Source organism: Cavia porcellus, unplaced genomic scaffold (genome assembly GCF_034190915.1).
Source record: "Cavia porcellus strain 051 isolate PalLab524CR breed Dunkin Hartley unplaced genomic scaffold, mCavPor4.1 scaffold_4, whole genome shotgun sequence".
NCBI lineage: Eukaryota > Metazoa > Chordata > Mammalia > Rodentia > Caviidae > Cavia > Cavia porcellus.
Genome location: NW_026947487.1, coordinates 8,304,417 through 8,319,315, shown reverse-complemented (window position 1 = coordinate 8,319,315; position 14,899 = coordinate 8,304,417). Strand labels below are relative to the sequence as shown.

The following is a 14,899-nucleotide window of genomic DNA, read 5'->3' as shown; positions in this document are numbered from 1 at the left end:
TCTATTTGGAGGATAACAATATGCAATAGAGGGCCTGGGGATGTAGCTCAGGGGCATAAGCACCTGCCTGGCAAGCACAGGTCATGAGTTCAATCTTTGGTAACAAAACAAACAAAACCCCAAAACGCCATATGCAATATAGTAATGATTGTGGATTTCCTACTGTTCTATCACTGTTTTGTTTTCATTTTACTGTATTATTACCTTTAAAATAAAATAAAAAAAATAAAATCAGTACTTGCTAGGTGTGGTGGTGCACATTTGTAATTCTAGCACTTGGGAGGCTGAGGGAGGAAGGAGGACTCAAAGTTTGAGCTTGGCCTGGGTAATTTAGCAACTTAGTGAGATCATGACTTGAAGGAAGGAAGGAAGGAAGGAAGGAAGGAAGGAAGGACGGAAGGAAGGAAGGAAGGAAGGAAGGAAGGAAGGAAGAAAGAAAAAGAAAGAAAACAAGGGAAGAAAGAGGAGGGAGGAAAGAAGAGGGGAGAAATGGGAAAGTATCATATACTTCCTGTTTCTGATCTTTTTATTAGTGCATATTGGTTACACAGATGAGTGCTTTCATCTGGCAGATGCATAACATACTTTAGCATCTCCATCCTATCGCTCCCCTTGTCCTGCCTTCTCCTCATGACGCATCCTTTAGGTATGAAAAACTGTGTTGCCTGTGTACTTTACAGTAATAAACACAGCAGGATCGATCTCTGTCCTCCTATAACTCACCAACGCAGACCACAGCTACTCCCCGAGTGGGAATCGGATGCAAGCACTGAAGAAAAAAGAATTCCTGACAGAACAAACTGCTTCAGTTGCCTCAATACGATTGGGAGAAAAGGGTCACTCTGCCAGTATCTCAGCAAGGGCCTGGCATCTCCTTGAGACCCCTGAACAAAGCTTGGTCTCTGATTTTGAATTGTTTCTTCTCTAGTGGTGCTTTTGCACTGGAAATGGGTGTGAAGAGAGGTTACAGAAGCACAGCAGTGGTCAAGGGGTGGACAGTGCCCCACGGCAGCAGAGAGTTCTGACAGAACGTTCCAGTTCCCCATCCCCTGCTGATTTTACATGACAGATGCACCCATAGGTAGCTGAGGTCACACCATCGATTTCCTCAGGGAGCTTTGCTATACAGTTAACCCATGGTTGCCCAATTTCACCACAGCAAGTGGCTTCCTCTCAGGGTGAAAGTCTAAGGCAGTGAATGCACAGTAGATAAGACACTATCCAATTATTCTGGTATTATTGAAGAATGGATCATTTCAAAGGAGATATTTTGGTTGGAGACAAAAAGGCAATTGAACAACAATAGTAAAAAAAGAAAAAAGAAAAGCAACACACTTTGTGTGTTTACGTTTTGTTTTGTTTTGTTTTCCCAAAGGGTCTATTTACGTAGTTTAGGTTGGTCTCGAAATCACTATGTAGCCAAGAGTGGTCTTGAGCTCAGGGTGATTCTCCTGCCTCAGCCTGCCAAGTTCTGGCATTACAGGCATACACCATGCCCAGAAGGCCATTTTTAAACTGTCTCAGATATTCTTTTTTTTTTTTTTTTGTATCAGATATTCTAAATTTCAGGCATGATAAACAGAGCAGTTCTGCCAAAAGGCTGGTTTAAATATGCCATGTTCTTATTGGGGCATGGTGGGCATGCACCTTCTGTCCCAGTGATTGGGAGGCCAAGGCAGGAGGATTGGCATGAGTCTGAGGCTGGCCTGTCTCAAAAGTAACTGAATATACAAGCAAGCCATCTTCTGTTTTTTTTTTTTTTTTTGGTACCAAGGATCGAACTCAGGACCTTGCACTTGCCAGGCAGGCACTTATGCCACTGAGCTACATCCCTGGCCCCAAGCAAGCCATCTTCTTTCATGGCTGTATGTACATCTAAACTCCACCTTTCCAGGACAGAATGTCATTCACTTCTCCTCCAGTATTCAACTTGACCTGCTGTTTGCCCCTCCCTGAGCCAGATACTAGGTCCTTGTTCCCCACTGAACAGACCATCCTGTAGTCAAGCATCTATCATGAGGGCTGTGCATCTGTGGCTCTCACTCATCTGAACGTCCTGACAACTGATGGAGTTTTATGCATTGTTTACTTTCAACACTGAGCACAGCACCTAGCATAATGTTGGGGAAGAACTGATTTAACTATCAAACATCCTGGCCGACAGGAAAGCATAGTATCAGATTCAACGATGTGACAAGAATACTCTGGGCCCTCCTTCAAGGGCCACTGTTTTTGACAAATTCTGTGTCTACCCAGGTCTCAAACAGAGCCTTGTACACATTCTGCATGAAACAATAAAATGAGTCCTCTGCAATAACTCACTTATTAGAATCCAGTGATCACTGGTATATATATGCCCTTTTCGTCTTTTTGAGACAGGGTTTTGCTCTGTAGTTCAAGCTGATCTTATACTTACTTTGTAGCCCAGACTGGCCTCAAACTTACAGCAATCCTCTTGCCTCAGACTCCTGATAATAGGATTTACTGACTTGTGCTGCCACATCTGGCTATGTTTTTATTTCTTTTTAAATTTTTTGACTTTTGGCTTTTTTGAGACAGGGTTCCACTATGTAGTTCACAATGGCCTGGGATTTTGGCAACTGTCCTACGTCAGTGCTGGGATTACAGGTGTGTAAGCTATGCTCAGCTCCTATTTTTAACAATTTGTATTACAATCCTTTTTTTTTTTTAATAAGATGAGCAAGAGCGAGCTTGTAAAAGGGTAAATAAACCACATGGCAGTGCATACCTGTAATGTCAGTACTCTGGGAGGCTGAAGCCAGAGGATCAGAAGTTTAAGCATTCCCAGTGCACAGGCCTATGATCCCAGCATTTAGGTGGCTAAAGCAGGAGAATCACCTAGAGTTTGAGGTCAGCTGGAACTACATAATGAGACCCTGCCTCAAAAGAAACAAAATGCTAGAATAAAGGGCTGCATTGTATCTCAGTGGTTTAGAGTCTGCCCATCAGGTATCAGGCCCTGGGTTTAATGCCCAGCACAAGAAGAAACAAAAAGTTTGCTGAGTCCAAATAGTGAGTTTTTTGCACAACATTTTTCACCTTCTTTCTTCATCCACAACCTCTCACGCGCTCAGAAGACAGCAAAGCCTCCTTGCTCAAACATGCAGCTTGTCAAGGTTTGTAGAGAAACGTGTCTACCCATACATACCTGACTTTGTGTGTACAAATGCATCACTCAGCAAGGCTGATATCACCCTTTGGGAATGTTCCGTATCAGTAACACTCACGTGCACTGTCATGATCTCAATTGTCTCATTGTCCTTTCAGATTCTCTGAAGTGGCTCCTAAGGAATCCTGGATGGGGACTTATGTATCCCAAGCCTTCTGTTATTACTTTCTTGATGATTACAGAGAGGGCATGGCTGCTAAGACAGAACTGGAGAACTGTTCTTGGCCACATTACAAAACAGTGACTAAGAAATGTCATATGGATCCTGAAGTTGGAAGGGGTTGACTCTGCCTTTTGGGTTTGTTTTTTTGTTTCTGAGACAGGGTGTCACCATAGATCCCAGGCTAACCTCAAACTCAAGATTCTCCTGCTTCAGCTCCCGGAGTGCTGGGATTACAAGCATGCACCATTATGCCAGCATGGCTTTGCTTTTGTTTTTTGGATAGGGTCTCACTAAGTAGTTCAGGCTGGTCTTGAACTCAGTATGTAGCCTGGCAATGCTTCTGTCTCAGATTCCTCAGTGTGAGCATTACAGGCATCTCACTAAGTAGTTCAGGCTGGTCTTGAACTCAGTATGTAGCCTGGCAATGCTTCTGTCTCAGATTCCTCAGTGTGAGCATTACACGCATGCACCATTGTGCCTGGCTCTACAGAAGTATGTGTTTAATAGCTGGCTAATAGTTTTTTAAAGGGAGAAAGGTTTATTTAGCTCGAAGTTTGTAGATGTTTCAATCATAATCAGCTGGCTCCAAGGCAGGGTGACACACAGCAGAGGGCAATGGTGCATGGCAGAAGATAGCAAAAGCAACAAGAAAGAAGGGAAGGAGGGAGAGACAAGGGGACCTTTTTTTGTCCCTTATAATTATATCCAATCTATCAATAGCTGGTTGACTGTATCACTGTATTTTTATTGAACTATATACTCACTGAAGTACTTCAAAGCAAAAGGTGTACAGGGGCAGGTATAGGAGAGGAGGAGAAATAAAAATAATTACAATGTGCTATGTTCATGTACCAACTCTCCACAATGAATGTAATTATTCTGTACTGTAAATATGCACTGATAAAAATTTTAAAAATGGAAGGCGTACAAAAGTAAGACACAGGGGCTAGGGATTTAGCTCAGCAGCATAAGTGCCTGCTTGGCAAGCACAAGGTCCTGAGTTCGATCCCTAGTTGCACAAAAAAAAAAAAAAAGAAAAAAAAAAAGACACAGTAAAGGGACTTAATAATTGGCTTTTATATAAAGTCATAACAACACTGTTGATGTATAATACTCTTATAACACAACAGGTAGACTTGAGAGTCTATAAGAGAAGTCATCAGTAGTTACAGGGAACAAAATTGAAGAGACCACTTTAATATGGATGGGGATGAATAGGTCGGGATTTTAAGACTACTAGGATTTTCAGTTTACGATTTATTTTTTGGTTACTTCAGGCAGGGACTCATTATGTAGTTTGGGCACAATGTGAACTCATCACACAGTCCAGGCTGGCCTCCAACTCATGATGATCCTCCTGCCTCAGCTTCTCGAGTTCTGGGAGTGCAGGGATGTACTATCATGCCTGGTCAGATCTTTTTAAATCATGGTATTGTCTCCAAGGACACAAACCAAACAAACCAAAAAACCAGGAGAGAAATCACAAAAAGGAAAATGTAAAACAGGAGGTTTCCCATTCTGCTGGGGCCCTGCCACAGGGGCCCTGCGTGTCCTGCTGTGCCTGGTTCTCTCTGTTCTCCAATCTTCCTGGCCTGTGCGGTTGTTCACTCCTTCATTGGCAAGCTGTGCAGCGTCTTGTGCATCTGACCTGGTGGGAGTCCATCGTCAACCTTACTTTTCCACGGAGTGCCAGACTGAGTGGGCGCTGGGAGGGAGGTGAACACTCACCTTGAGAAGCCCTAGGCAGGGTGTGTCACGAAGACATGCACATCAGGTCCCCTCCTCTTCCACACACTCTTTGCGTTGCTATGGAGACCTAGAAAAATTAACAGGTGCAAGGCAGATGTGATGGTGCTTGCCTATGAGCCCAGCACTCAGGGAGGCTGAGGCAGGAGGATCGCATGAGTTCTGTTGTGTCAGGGCTGTGCTCTATCTGAGGAGCTTGATGGCACTGTAAACTCAGCACCAATAAAAGGTACCAAGTTTAGGAAGGAAGATGCTTAATTTGAAAGAGGGAAAAAGTTAAGAGAGAAAGTTGTCCTGTGCTCAGGCAGGTTGGCATCAGAAAGGTAAACACCCATGGGCATTTGTCCTTGGGTTCCCTTTATCAAGTGACAGAGACCCTGGATATCTGGAACTTGTCACAACCTGATTGGTGCTCTGCATGGTCACAGATAAACCCTAGGGACTCAGGTACCATCGCCTTCACACACATTCCTAGGTGGGCTCTGATGTTTTCTTCCCTACTTGTCCTTGTCAGGGCATTATCTCTGGCTGGACAGACTGACTGAGGAGAAACCCTATATATAAGGTCACATGGAGTTAGCAATTTAGTAAAAGGATGCATGTGTATGCAGTACAATGATATAATGGCCCTACAATGGGAATACATATATAGAGAGAATCAAACTCAGTGGTTAGGTTCAATGCTGACTTTATGGGGAAATTTAATTCGGTTCTCATTTAATTTGGTTGTGACCAGCATTGCAGAAAGTTAAACTTGTGAACCGAGGCACCAGGGTATACGTGTGTATACTGAATAAGAGTTGTCTCCTGAGCAGCCATCCTTCTCATCTCCTTGCCAGTGTGGTGCAGGCAGGAAGGGGCAGTAAGTTTGTTTAGTGTGCCCAGCTGCCTGGCTCCTGCATGCCCCCCTCGCCAGCTCTCTTGCTCATCCTCTCTGTTGTTTCTCTCTGCAGAATTTTAGATCTTTCCAATCAGGATTTGCCACAAAGCTTAAGGAGGCCATTACTGTATTTTTTTTTTCTTTCTTGTTTATAGATCCCTTCTCCCTGCAGCCAGCCTGGGCTACACGATAAGTTTAAGTCAGTGGGAACTACACAGCAACTCTGGTATCACAAAATCAAACCAAAGGAATGAACAAAATACCAAAAAGAGCTGGGTGTGGATGCACAGGCCTGTAATCCCAGCACTCAAGAGGCTGAGGCAGGAGGATCTCTGTGAGTTGGAGGCCAGCCTGGGTTACAAAGTGAATTCAAGGTCATCCTGAACTGCATAGCGCGATCCTCTCAAAAAAAAATAAATAAATAGAGACAGATACAAACAAACAAAGATTTAGTGTGTTTTGATATAATAGGACATTAAATTGTAATGGTTTTACTATGCAGTTTTTGCTTGTTTTAACCTCAACCAGGTACCACAGGCTGGCCTTGAACTCACAGTGGATCTTCCTGCCTCAATTTATTTACCAGGCTTAGTTTATTTTTCACTTTTCCAGACAAGAGCTCACCAAATCATCCAGGTAGTGCTTGAATTTGTGACCTTTCTGCTTCAGTCTTGTGGGTGATGGACTCAGAGGCTTGAGCCACTCTGGCTGATGGCCTTATTATTTTATCAGTTAGGGATGTGAGGTAAAATCTGCCTCTCAACAATGACATACACTTAACAAGTGTTTGTTACCAAGTCCAAAATACACAGATACTCTCAAAGAAGTGTGAATTACTCAGCTTATCAGGATCTCTGTGCTCTTATTAAAAGGTGCATACATGTGCCAGGCATAGTGGCTCATGCCTGTAATCCCAGCACTTGGGAGGCTGAGGCAGGAGGATCATTGTGAGTTTGAGACCAGCCTAGCAACAAAGTGAGCTCAAGGCCAGCCGGAACTGCACAGCGAGACCCGGTCTCAAAAAGACAAAAAAAAAGTGCATACATGTATTCATTGCTAGACTGACTGAGGCAAGTGGGAAAGGGTGTATCACCAGCCCTTTATTTACCTATTTATTTGTTTGTTTATTTATGTGAAACCGGCTCTTCCTTAGCTGCTGAACTGCCCAAACTGGGTTCAAATTCCTTATCCTTCTGCCTCAACCTCCAAGAATGCTGTGGATTCACAGACATGTGCTACCACATCTGGCAAAATGTGCTTTTATTTCCTATAGAAAATAAAAATTAAACTTTAATTTTTTTACCTTCTTCCTGGGAAAACACAGCAAGACCGAGACATTAAAAATAAAAAATATCTGCACTGGAATGAGTTTTTAAAACAGTGACGAACAGTGATTTATTTTCATTTAGTTTTAAAGGCAGTTATATAAAGATCTGTTGGTGGAGCCCTGTAGGATGATCAGGAAATCTGTTTACTTAGAGTGTCCAGCTTAAGTCCTGAGAATTCAAAATTGCAGGAAACCTGGATCCTGAACCAAAAGATATGGTTTGATATGCTAGCAGTGTTCTATCACTGCAAGAGGCTTTTCCAGAGCTCACAGTTCCATTATATGCTCTAAGAAAATGTCCAGTGTTGCTAGGGGTAGTGTGCACATCTGTAATCTCAGCATTCAGGAGGCTGAGGCAGGATGATCTTCGTGAATTTCTGGCCAGTCTGAATTACATAACAAGACTGTCTCCAAAAACAAAAAATAAAAAAACCCAAATTTAAAAAAAAATTTTTTTTCAGTGCTATTTCAATTTCAATTTATCTAAAAACTGCTTGGGTATTTTTCCTGTTAGTGTTAAGTTCATAATCGTCTGATAAGCACATAGTTATGGAGTTTTGCTCCATGAGTAGATATTTAATACATATGCACACATATACTTCTGTGTTTTTGAGAAAGACTTGCCATTTAATACACTTGGCCTCAAATCTGTGGCAACTGTCTTGCCTCTGCCTCCCCAGAGGTGGGATTGCAGAGATGTTCTAGCACACTCTGCTTTTGTTTGTGTGTGTGAGAAACAGACAGACAGACAAAGACAGAGGGGAGAAGAGAAGTGATGCTGTCTAGGTTGCCTTCCAACTCATGAGCTCAAGCATTTCTGAGTAGCCAGAAGTACACCTGTTCTTCCCAGTTTAGTATTTCCTGCTCCTCTCAGATGCAGGTGCCTGGTGCATGTGCAATCCCCAGTGCTGCCCTCTGCACACTGGAGGAGGATAAGCTCATCTATTTTCTTTTCCAAGAACCTTGTCCTGTTGTTTACAGACTGCTGTCCTCCTCAGTAGTTACTGTACCTGAGAAAGCAGTAACACAGGCAATGGCTTGAACAGCTAGTCATTAAAACACCACCACCACCACCAAGGTATATGGGTTGTCCCTGGGCCAATCTGGGGACAGAAAGAAGTTGTCCTTCTGGTTTTCTTAAAATAGCACCACAACCTAACCGGAATCTAAGACAGGTCCTAAAATATGAGGGGAATGAATGTTGCTGAGAACCTGGTTATGAAGGTCTGGTCATCAATAGGAGACTCAAACATTCAAAAGTACTGCGATATTCCTCACAATATTGATTAAAAAAGAAGTCATAAAGCCAGGCTTGGTGGCACAGGCCTGTGATCCAAGTGCTTTGAAGGCTGAGGCAGGAAGATCACCTTGAATTTGAGACCAGCATGAGATATATACTGAGTTGGGGGCCAGCCTGAATTACAAGGCAAGACCCTGTCTCAGAAAACAACAATAACAAAGCACAGAACAACCACACCTGGTGTGTACTCTTGAGCCTGTAATTCCAGCATCTGGTGGGCTCTGAGGCAGGAAGACCAGGAATTCCAGGCCAGCCTGGGTTTCATAGCAAGACCTTGTCTCAATAGAAACAACCAAACCATAGATCGTATCATTACACTCTTCTGCTTAGTATACTTTCATGGCCAGGTAAGGAGGATTACATACCTGTAATCTCAGCTACTCTGGAAACTGAGGGAGGAGGCTCTCAAATTCTAGCCCAGATCTTGTATCAAAAAATAAGTCAGGCAAGTCAGGCACATGTCTGTTATCCCAGCACTCAGGAGGCTGAGGTAGCAGAATCACTGCAAATTCTGGGCCAGCCTGGGTTACACAGTGAATTCAAAGCTTTCCTGGTATACACAGTGGGACCCTGTCTCAAGAAAACAAACAATAAAAATAAAAGAGCTGGGGGCATGGTTCAGAGTGTGAAGGAAGTCGATTTATTAGTATACATTTTTCATACATATCGAAGACATTCATGATAGGGAATTTGTACCTGTAAGGACCTGGGTTTAATTCTCAGTATGGGCAAATTTATGTTACTTTTTCTCTTTTCTTCTTTCCTTTCCTGTGGTACTGGGGATTAAATTTACAGCCTTGACCCTGAGCTACAATCCCAGATCTTTTTTTCTTTTTAAAAGATCTCAAAACAGGTCAGTGAGATGGTTTTTGTTTGGGATTTTTGTTTTTGGTTGTTGTTTTGGTGTTGGGTAATTCCAGCACACTGGAGGCTGAGGCAAGAGAACTGTTGTGAGTTCAAGGTCAGTCTGGGCTACAAAATGAGTTCAAGGCCAGCCTGAATTACATAGCAATATCAAAACCCAACACCAAAACAACAACAATAACCACCACCAAAAACAAAAATCCCAAACAAAAACCAAACCAAACTAAACCAAAAACCCAACCCTTAAGACAAGGTCTGGTTGAACTGCTAAATTGTCCAGTCTGGGTTCAAACTTGTCATTGTCCTGCCTCAGCCTCCCAAAGCACTGGGATTACAGAGATGTTATATTTTTACTTTTCGAATTTTTTTCAAAGGGAATCTGTGTGTTAAACAGTCAGATATATGAATAATAAATTAGACTCATTTGAAAAGATTCTGTCTTTCAAGGTACCTGAAGAAGCCTTATTATGCCCTTCTTCCTTCAGTATACTTGTTTAGGTCTCCTGTCCTATGTACAAAGAAGTAAGTCCACTCTGAGAATGGTATTGCCCTTATCAAAGTGACCCCTGACTCATTTGCCATTTACCATCTTTCCCTTTAGGCTTCCTGCATTAATGGCCTTACTTCTGGGCTTTTGCTTCTATTGCTCTCTGGCTGGACTCCAGCTGAGAGACCAACTTCACTCTTCTCTGTTGGACCCCATGTCACCATACACCCTCAGCTCACATTGCACACTTCTAGATAAGAGACAAGCCCCATTTCTCCTGCTTGGTCCTTGTAATATTTGTTATTGCCCAGCACTGTTGCAGTATAAAGCATTTTATATGCCATGTGATTTGTCATATGTGGTATGCATCATAAAGCGTTTTTGGGGGGGTGCTTTTTGAGACAGAGTCTTACTATGCAGTTCAGTCTGGCTTTGAGCTCACTTTGTAGCCTAGGGTGGTTTTGAACTTGCAATAATCCTCCTGCCTCAGCCTCCCGAGTGCTGGAATTGCAGGTGAACACCACTACACCTGGCTCACAATTTTTTTTTTTTTTTTTTTGAGAAGGGTCTTGCTATGTAACCCCAGGCCATCTTTCCCTTTAGGCTTCCTGTCAGCCTCAAACTGTTAGCAATCCTCCTGCCTCAGCTTCCTGAAGCAGTAGGGTGCTGGGATTACAGACATATGCCAGCACATCTGGCTCACAAAGCATTTTTTAGGGTATCCTTGTAGATATTTGTAATACTGCTTATACCGTGTTGTAGTATATCACATTTTACATATTATGTAGTGTATGATACATTATGTATTACGAAGCACTTCTTTCATGGATGTTTTAGTGCATCTTTGTAGATATTTGTATAACTTCCTATTTTGTTATAGTATAATGCATCTTATATACGCTATAGTATATAGCACATGCTATGTATCATGAAGTAGTTTTGATTCATGTTTTAGGGCACTGTTGTAGATACTTCCACTACTGGCTGTGTTGTATGGTTGTATCATGTTGCATCATAAAGTATACCATGCAGTATTTTTATGATTGATGTTTTAGTGTATCTTTGTAGATATTTGTACTACTGCCTGTTTTGTGTTGTGGTATAATACATTTTACGTACACTGTGGTGTATGGTATGCCTCTTTTTTTTTGAGACAGGGTCTCGTATGTAGCCCATCCTGGCTTTGAACTCAAATTACAAATGTGTGCCAACACAGCCGGCATGAAGGCACTTTTACGGTTATGTTTTAGGGCAACCTTGCAGATTTTTTTTTTGTGCCGGGGATCAAACTCACAATCTCGTGCTTGCAGGCAGGCGCTTATACCACTGAGCTAAATTCCTGGCCCCCTTGCAGATATTTCTATTACTGCCTGTTTTGTGTTGTTGTAACATACTTTTTATATAGTACATATATAATATATACATATTTATATATACTTCATATATACCATGAAATAATTCTACGATCAATGTTTTAGGGCATTCTGTGTCAAGTATGTGGCACTGGCCTCACTCGCTGTATGGTGCAGTCTGGGGATGGCACGCTGGCCCTTTAGGTGCTGGACACTCTACCACTAGCCCAGCTCCTTTCTCTCCCAGAGCCACGGGTGCTCAGGTGTAAACTGCACAGGTGCTGGAGCTGTAAGAGGCAGAACTAGCCCTGGAGGCCCGGGGACTGAGTTCGGTTCTACCGAGACGCGCAGTTCGCAGGGTTCCAGCCCTTAGAGCCCCCGGGACGGCAGAGCGCAGGGACCACTTTTGATGACGTCATCAGAGACCTGGGAACCGGAGCAGGTCTGTCCCCGCGGACAGCAGCGCACCGATTACCCGACGCGGATTCACCTGTCGCCCGGTTCAGAGGCTCCGCGTGCAGCTGACTTCGCTTCCGGAGGTTGGGCAACACGGATTTTAGCTCAAAAGTTGGGGTCCCCAGGATGACCCTCGCGCAGGCGGGAGGGCGGTGTCTTCCAGGCAGCGTAGGAAGGCCTCTTTCGCGGGAAGCCTAAGTAGGTCCACTCTCCCGGCATGCGGCGAAGCTCCCACCTACGGAATCCGGGTCTCGATGACTAGGAGGCCGCAGTGACTTCTCGTAAAAAGTTGTACGGGTCGCCGCCAAGCCCAAAACTGCCGCGGACCGAACGGCGAACGTTGTTCCCGCGCCGCCAAGCTCCCGGGTCCCCGCGGGCCGAGCCGAGCCGTGGGGTCTCCCACTCCGCACGCAGGGGCGGCGAGGCGGGCGCAGTGACGCACGGAGGCGTGACGCGACGACGCAGCGCGACGCGGTGACGCACGCCCCTTTGTTGGCTCAGTAGCGGTAGCAGCGGCAGTGGAGGTGGCGCTGGGGACTGTTTTCTCCCGGAGGCCGGAGCAGAGCCGTGTCTGACTGAGGCGAACAGCAGGCAGACCCCTTGCTCCCTCCGTCTCCTGCCGCGCCCTCCCGGCTGCCACCCGTCGCTTGCCGCCGCGCCCAGGGAGGAGCCGCGGCCCGCGGGGCCGAAGCCAGGCCTGCGTCCGGACGTTCCCCGGAGCCGGAGCCTGGCGTCCCCGCCCTCTGCCCGCCTCGGCCAGCGTCCGCCGGGCCTCAGCGCGTCGCGCCATGGACTCGGACGAGGGCTACAACTACGAGTTCGACGAGGACGAGGAGTGCAGCGAGGAGGACAGCGGCGCCGAAGAGGAGGAGGACGAGGACGAGGACGAGCCGGACGATGATAACCTGGACCTGGGCGAGGTGGAGCTGGTGGAGCCCGGGCTGGGCGTCGGCGGGGAGCGGGACGGACTGCTGTGCGGGGAGACGGGCGGCGGCGGTGGCAGCGCCCTGGGGCCCGGGGGCGGCGGCGGCGGCGGCGGCGGCGGCGGCGGTGGTGGCGGCCCGGGACACGAGCAGGAGGAGGATTACCGCTATGAGGTGCTTACGGCCGAGCAGATTCTCCAGCACATGGTGGAATGCATCCGGGAGGTCAACGAGGTCATCCAGGTGAGGGGCGCCGCCGAGCCGGCTGCACCGGGTCAGGCATCGAGGTCCCAGAAGTTAGGCCTGGGCCTGGTGCGTGCAGCCCGGTACTCAGCCTGCCGGCCCAGTCTGTTGCGCTACCTCTGCTAAGCTTAGAGCGGGGTGTTGGAGCTGAGGTTCGCCGGGTGCTGGGAGGCGCGCTGGGGCAGTGCTTCCTGGGTCTTACCGTGGCGGAGGCCGGTGGCCGCCTAAGCCTTTTCTTGTGGACCGTTCGTGCAGGCTCCCGGACCGGGTGCCCTTCCTTTGGCTGGAGGATCGTTTCCAGGGCTGCGAAGGGCGGTGGATAGGAAAAGGAGCCACGGAGAATTGGGCCCCCCACGAGGGTTCTCCTGGGCTTCGGTCTCTCTGGAACACTTCTGGAAGGGATTAAGGGTAGGCCTAAGAGCCACTTGGTGTACGATTGCCCCAAGTGGACACCAGTTAATAAAGAAATGGATCTGCTTGGCAGTTTTTAAGTGCCTATTTAAAGGTGGGGGAAGGGAACTTTTTCGTAAAAGGTGCTGAGGGGACCTGTTTTCCAGTGGTAAGGCTCTGCTTACGTTTCTTTTGTGTCTTTGCTGTTTGGAACCTAACTGCTGCTGCTACTTCCAGTTCTAGCGTGTAACTGGCTTGAAGCTGTTAACAAAACGTAGTGTTGTCTAGTGGACAGAACTCTATTGTGAGTTAGAAAGCAGAGGCTTTCTGCTTTTGAACTCTTTTCGCTGACAATTCCTATTTTGTGCTCAGTAAGTTAGGCTTGTCTTAAGTTGCCAACCACATTTTATTGAACCTCCAAAAGTCAGATTTTGGACTAAATTTGCGTTGGGGAAACAAGTTATGTGAGGAATCACGTATGTGACCGGAAATGAAGTCTTGGTTCAGTGCAACCTTTAGAAAACACAAGTTACATGGAGGGAAACTATGTACATAAAACGAGCATAGCAAATTACTCCTGCATTTTTGTAGCGTGCCACTTTTTAATTCTTTAAAATCGGTGTGCTAAATACTGTCTGATGAATTAGCCATTTGTCACTTGCCTACTTGTTGACCTTGCATTATTAATAGATACTTGTTGTATTATCTAATAACGCATCAGGGTGTTTTTTTTTTTTTTTTTTTTTGGAGACAGAGTCTTACTGTGCAATTCAGGCTGGTTTTGTAGAAATTTTTTTTTTTTGTCTTTTTCCTTTTTATCGGCGGCACCGGGGATCGAACTCACGACTGCCTGCTTTCAAGACAGGCGCTTATGCCGCTGAGCTAAACTCCCAGTCCCAGGCTGGTTTTGTAGTCTAGGTTGGTCACTAACTTGCAAAGGATCCTCTTGCCTCAGCCTCTTAAGTGCTGGGATTACAAAGTTCTAATGATTTTCCTGCCTCAGTGTCCCAAGTGCTGGGATTACAAAATTCTTAAGTCTTAAATTGAGAATTTTTTTTAAAGGGGACTTTAAGAATTGCAGTAAAACTTTGACTTCTCTTTTGTTGCATCCCTATCTAAAACTTTATATTCTTAACTCAATTGATAATCCTTTTTCAATTATTTGTAATTTTTTTCCCTATATGTCATCCAATTTTCTCCACTCTTCAGTTTGTCTTAATTACTGGCAACAAAAGCAAGTTTTTGTTTATTTTTTGTTTTTGAGACAGTGTCACTATGCAGACCTAATTAGCCTTAAACATGCTGGGGTTACAGACTTGTATCAAGGCCCCCCAAAATCTGGAAATCTGTATCATTCTGGAACAGAAATGCAGGTGATGCAGATGATACTGGTTTTTCAATTTAGGTGAGAGAGAATAAATGCTAATGGAATACAAAATCTAGATTTTAAAAAAGGTGCTATAGTGTTTGCATGCCTCATTTCTGAGAAGCTTTTTCTAGTCTACATCATTGTACAGCCCTTGTTGAAAGTTCATATTTAGAGTTATCAGTAAAATCAAAGAATAGAATGTATTTTAG

The 14,899-nt window shown here is 45.1% G+C and overlaps 1 protein-coding gene and 1 long non-coding RNA gene across 3 annotated transcripts in view; one reads left to right on the top strand and one right to left on the bottom strand.

Moving 5' to 3' along the window:
• Positions 1-4,410: 4,410 nt before the first annotated feature.
• Positions 4,411-12,022, bottom strand: LOC111753839 (uncharacterized). 2 transcript variants are annotated; one of them, XR_010046815.1, is made up of 4 exons: positions 11,800-12,022; positions 8,972-9,176; positions 5,082-5,169; positions 4,411-5,001 (listed from the first exon to the last, which is right to left on the bottom strand). It is a non-coding gene; the product is annotated as an uncharacterized LOC111753839 (long non-coding RNA). The 2 variants fall into 2 exon arrangements; XR_002788622.2 differs by lacking the exon at positions 8,972-9,176 and having other exon boundaries at positions 11,649-12,022.
• Arih1 (ariadne RBR E3 ubiquitin protein ligase 1) overlaps positions 12,012-14,899 on the top strand; it is an 80,871-nt gene continuing 77,983 nt past the window's right edge. The window contains exon 1 of the mRNA XM_003477646.5: positions 12,012-12,931. Within this exon, the coding sequence (XP_003477694.1) occupies positions 12,554-12,931 (378 nt within the window). The 5' untranslated portion in view covers positions 12,012-12,553. The remainder of the gene's footprint in view (positions 12,932-14,899) is intronic.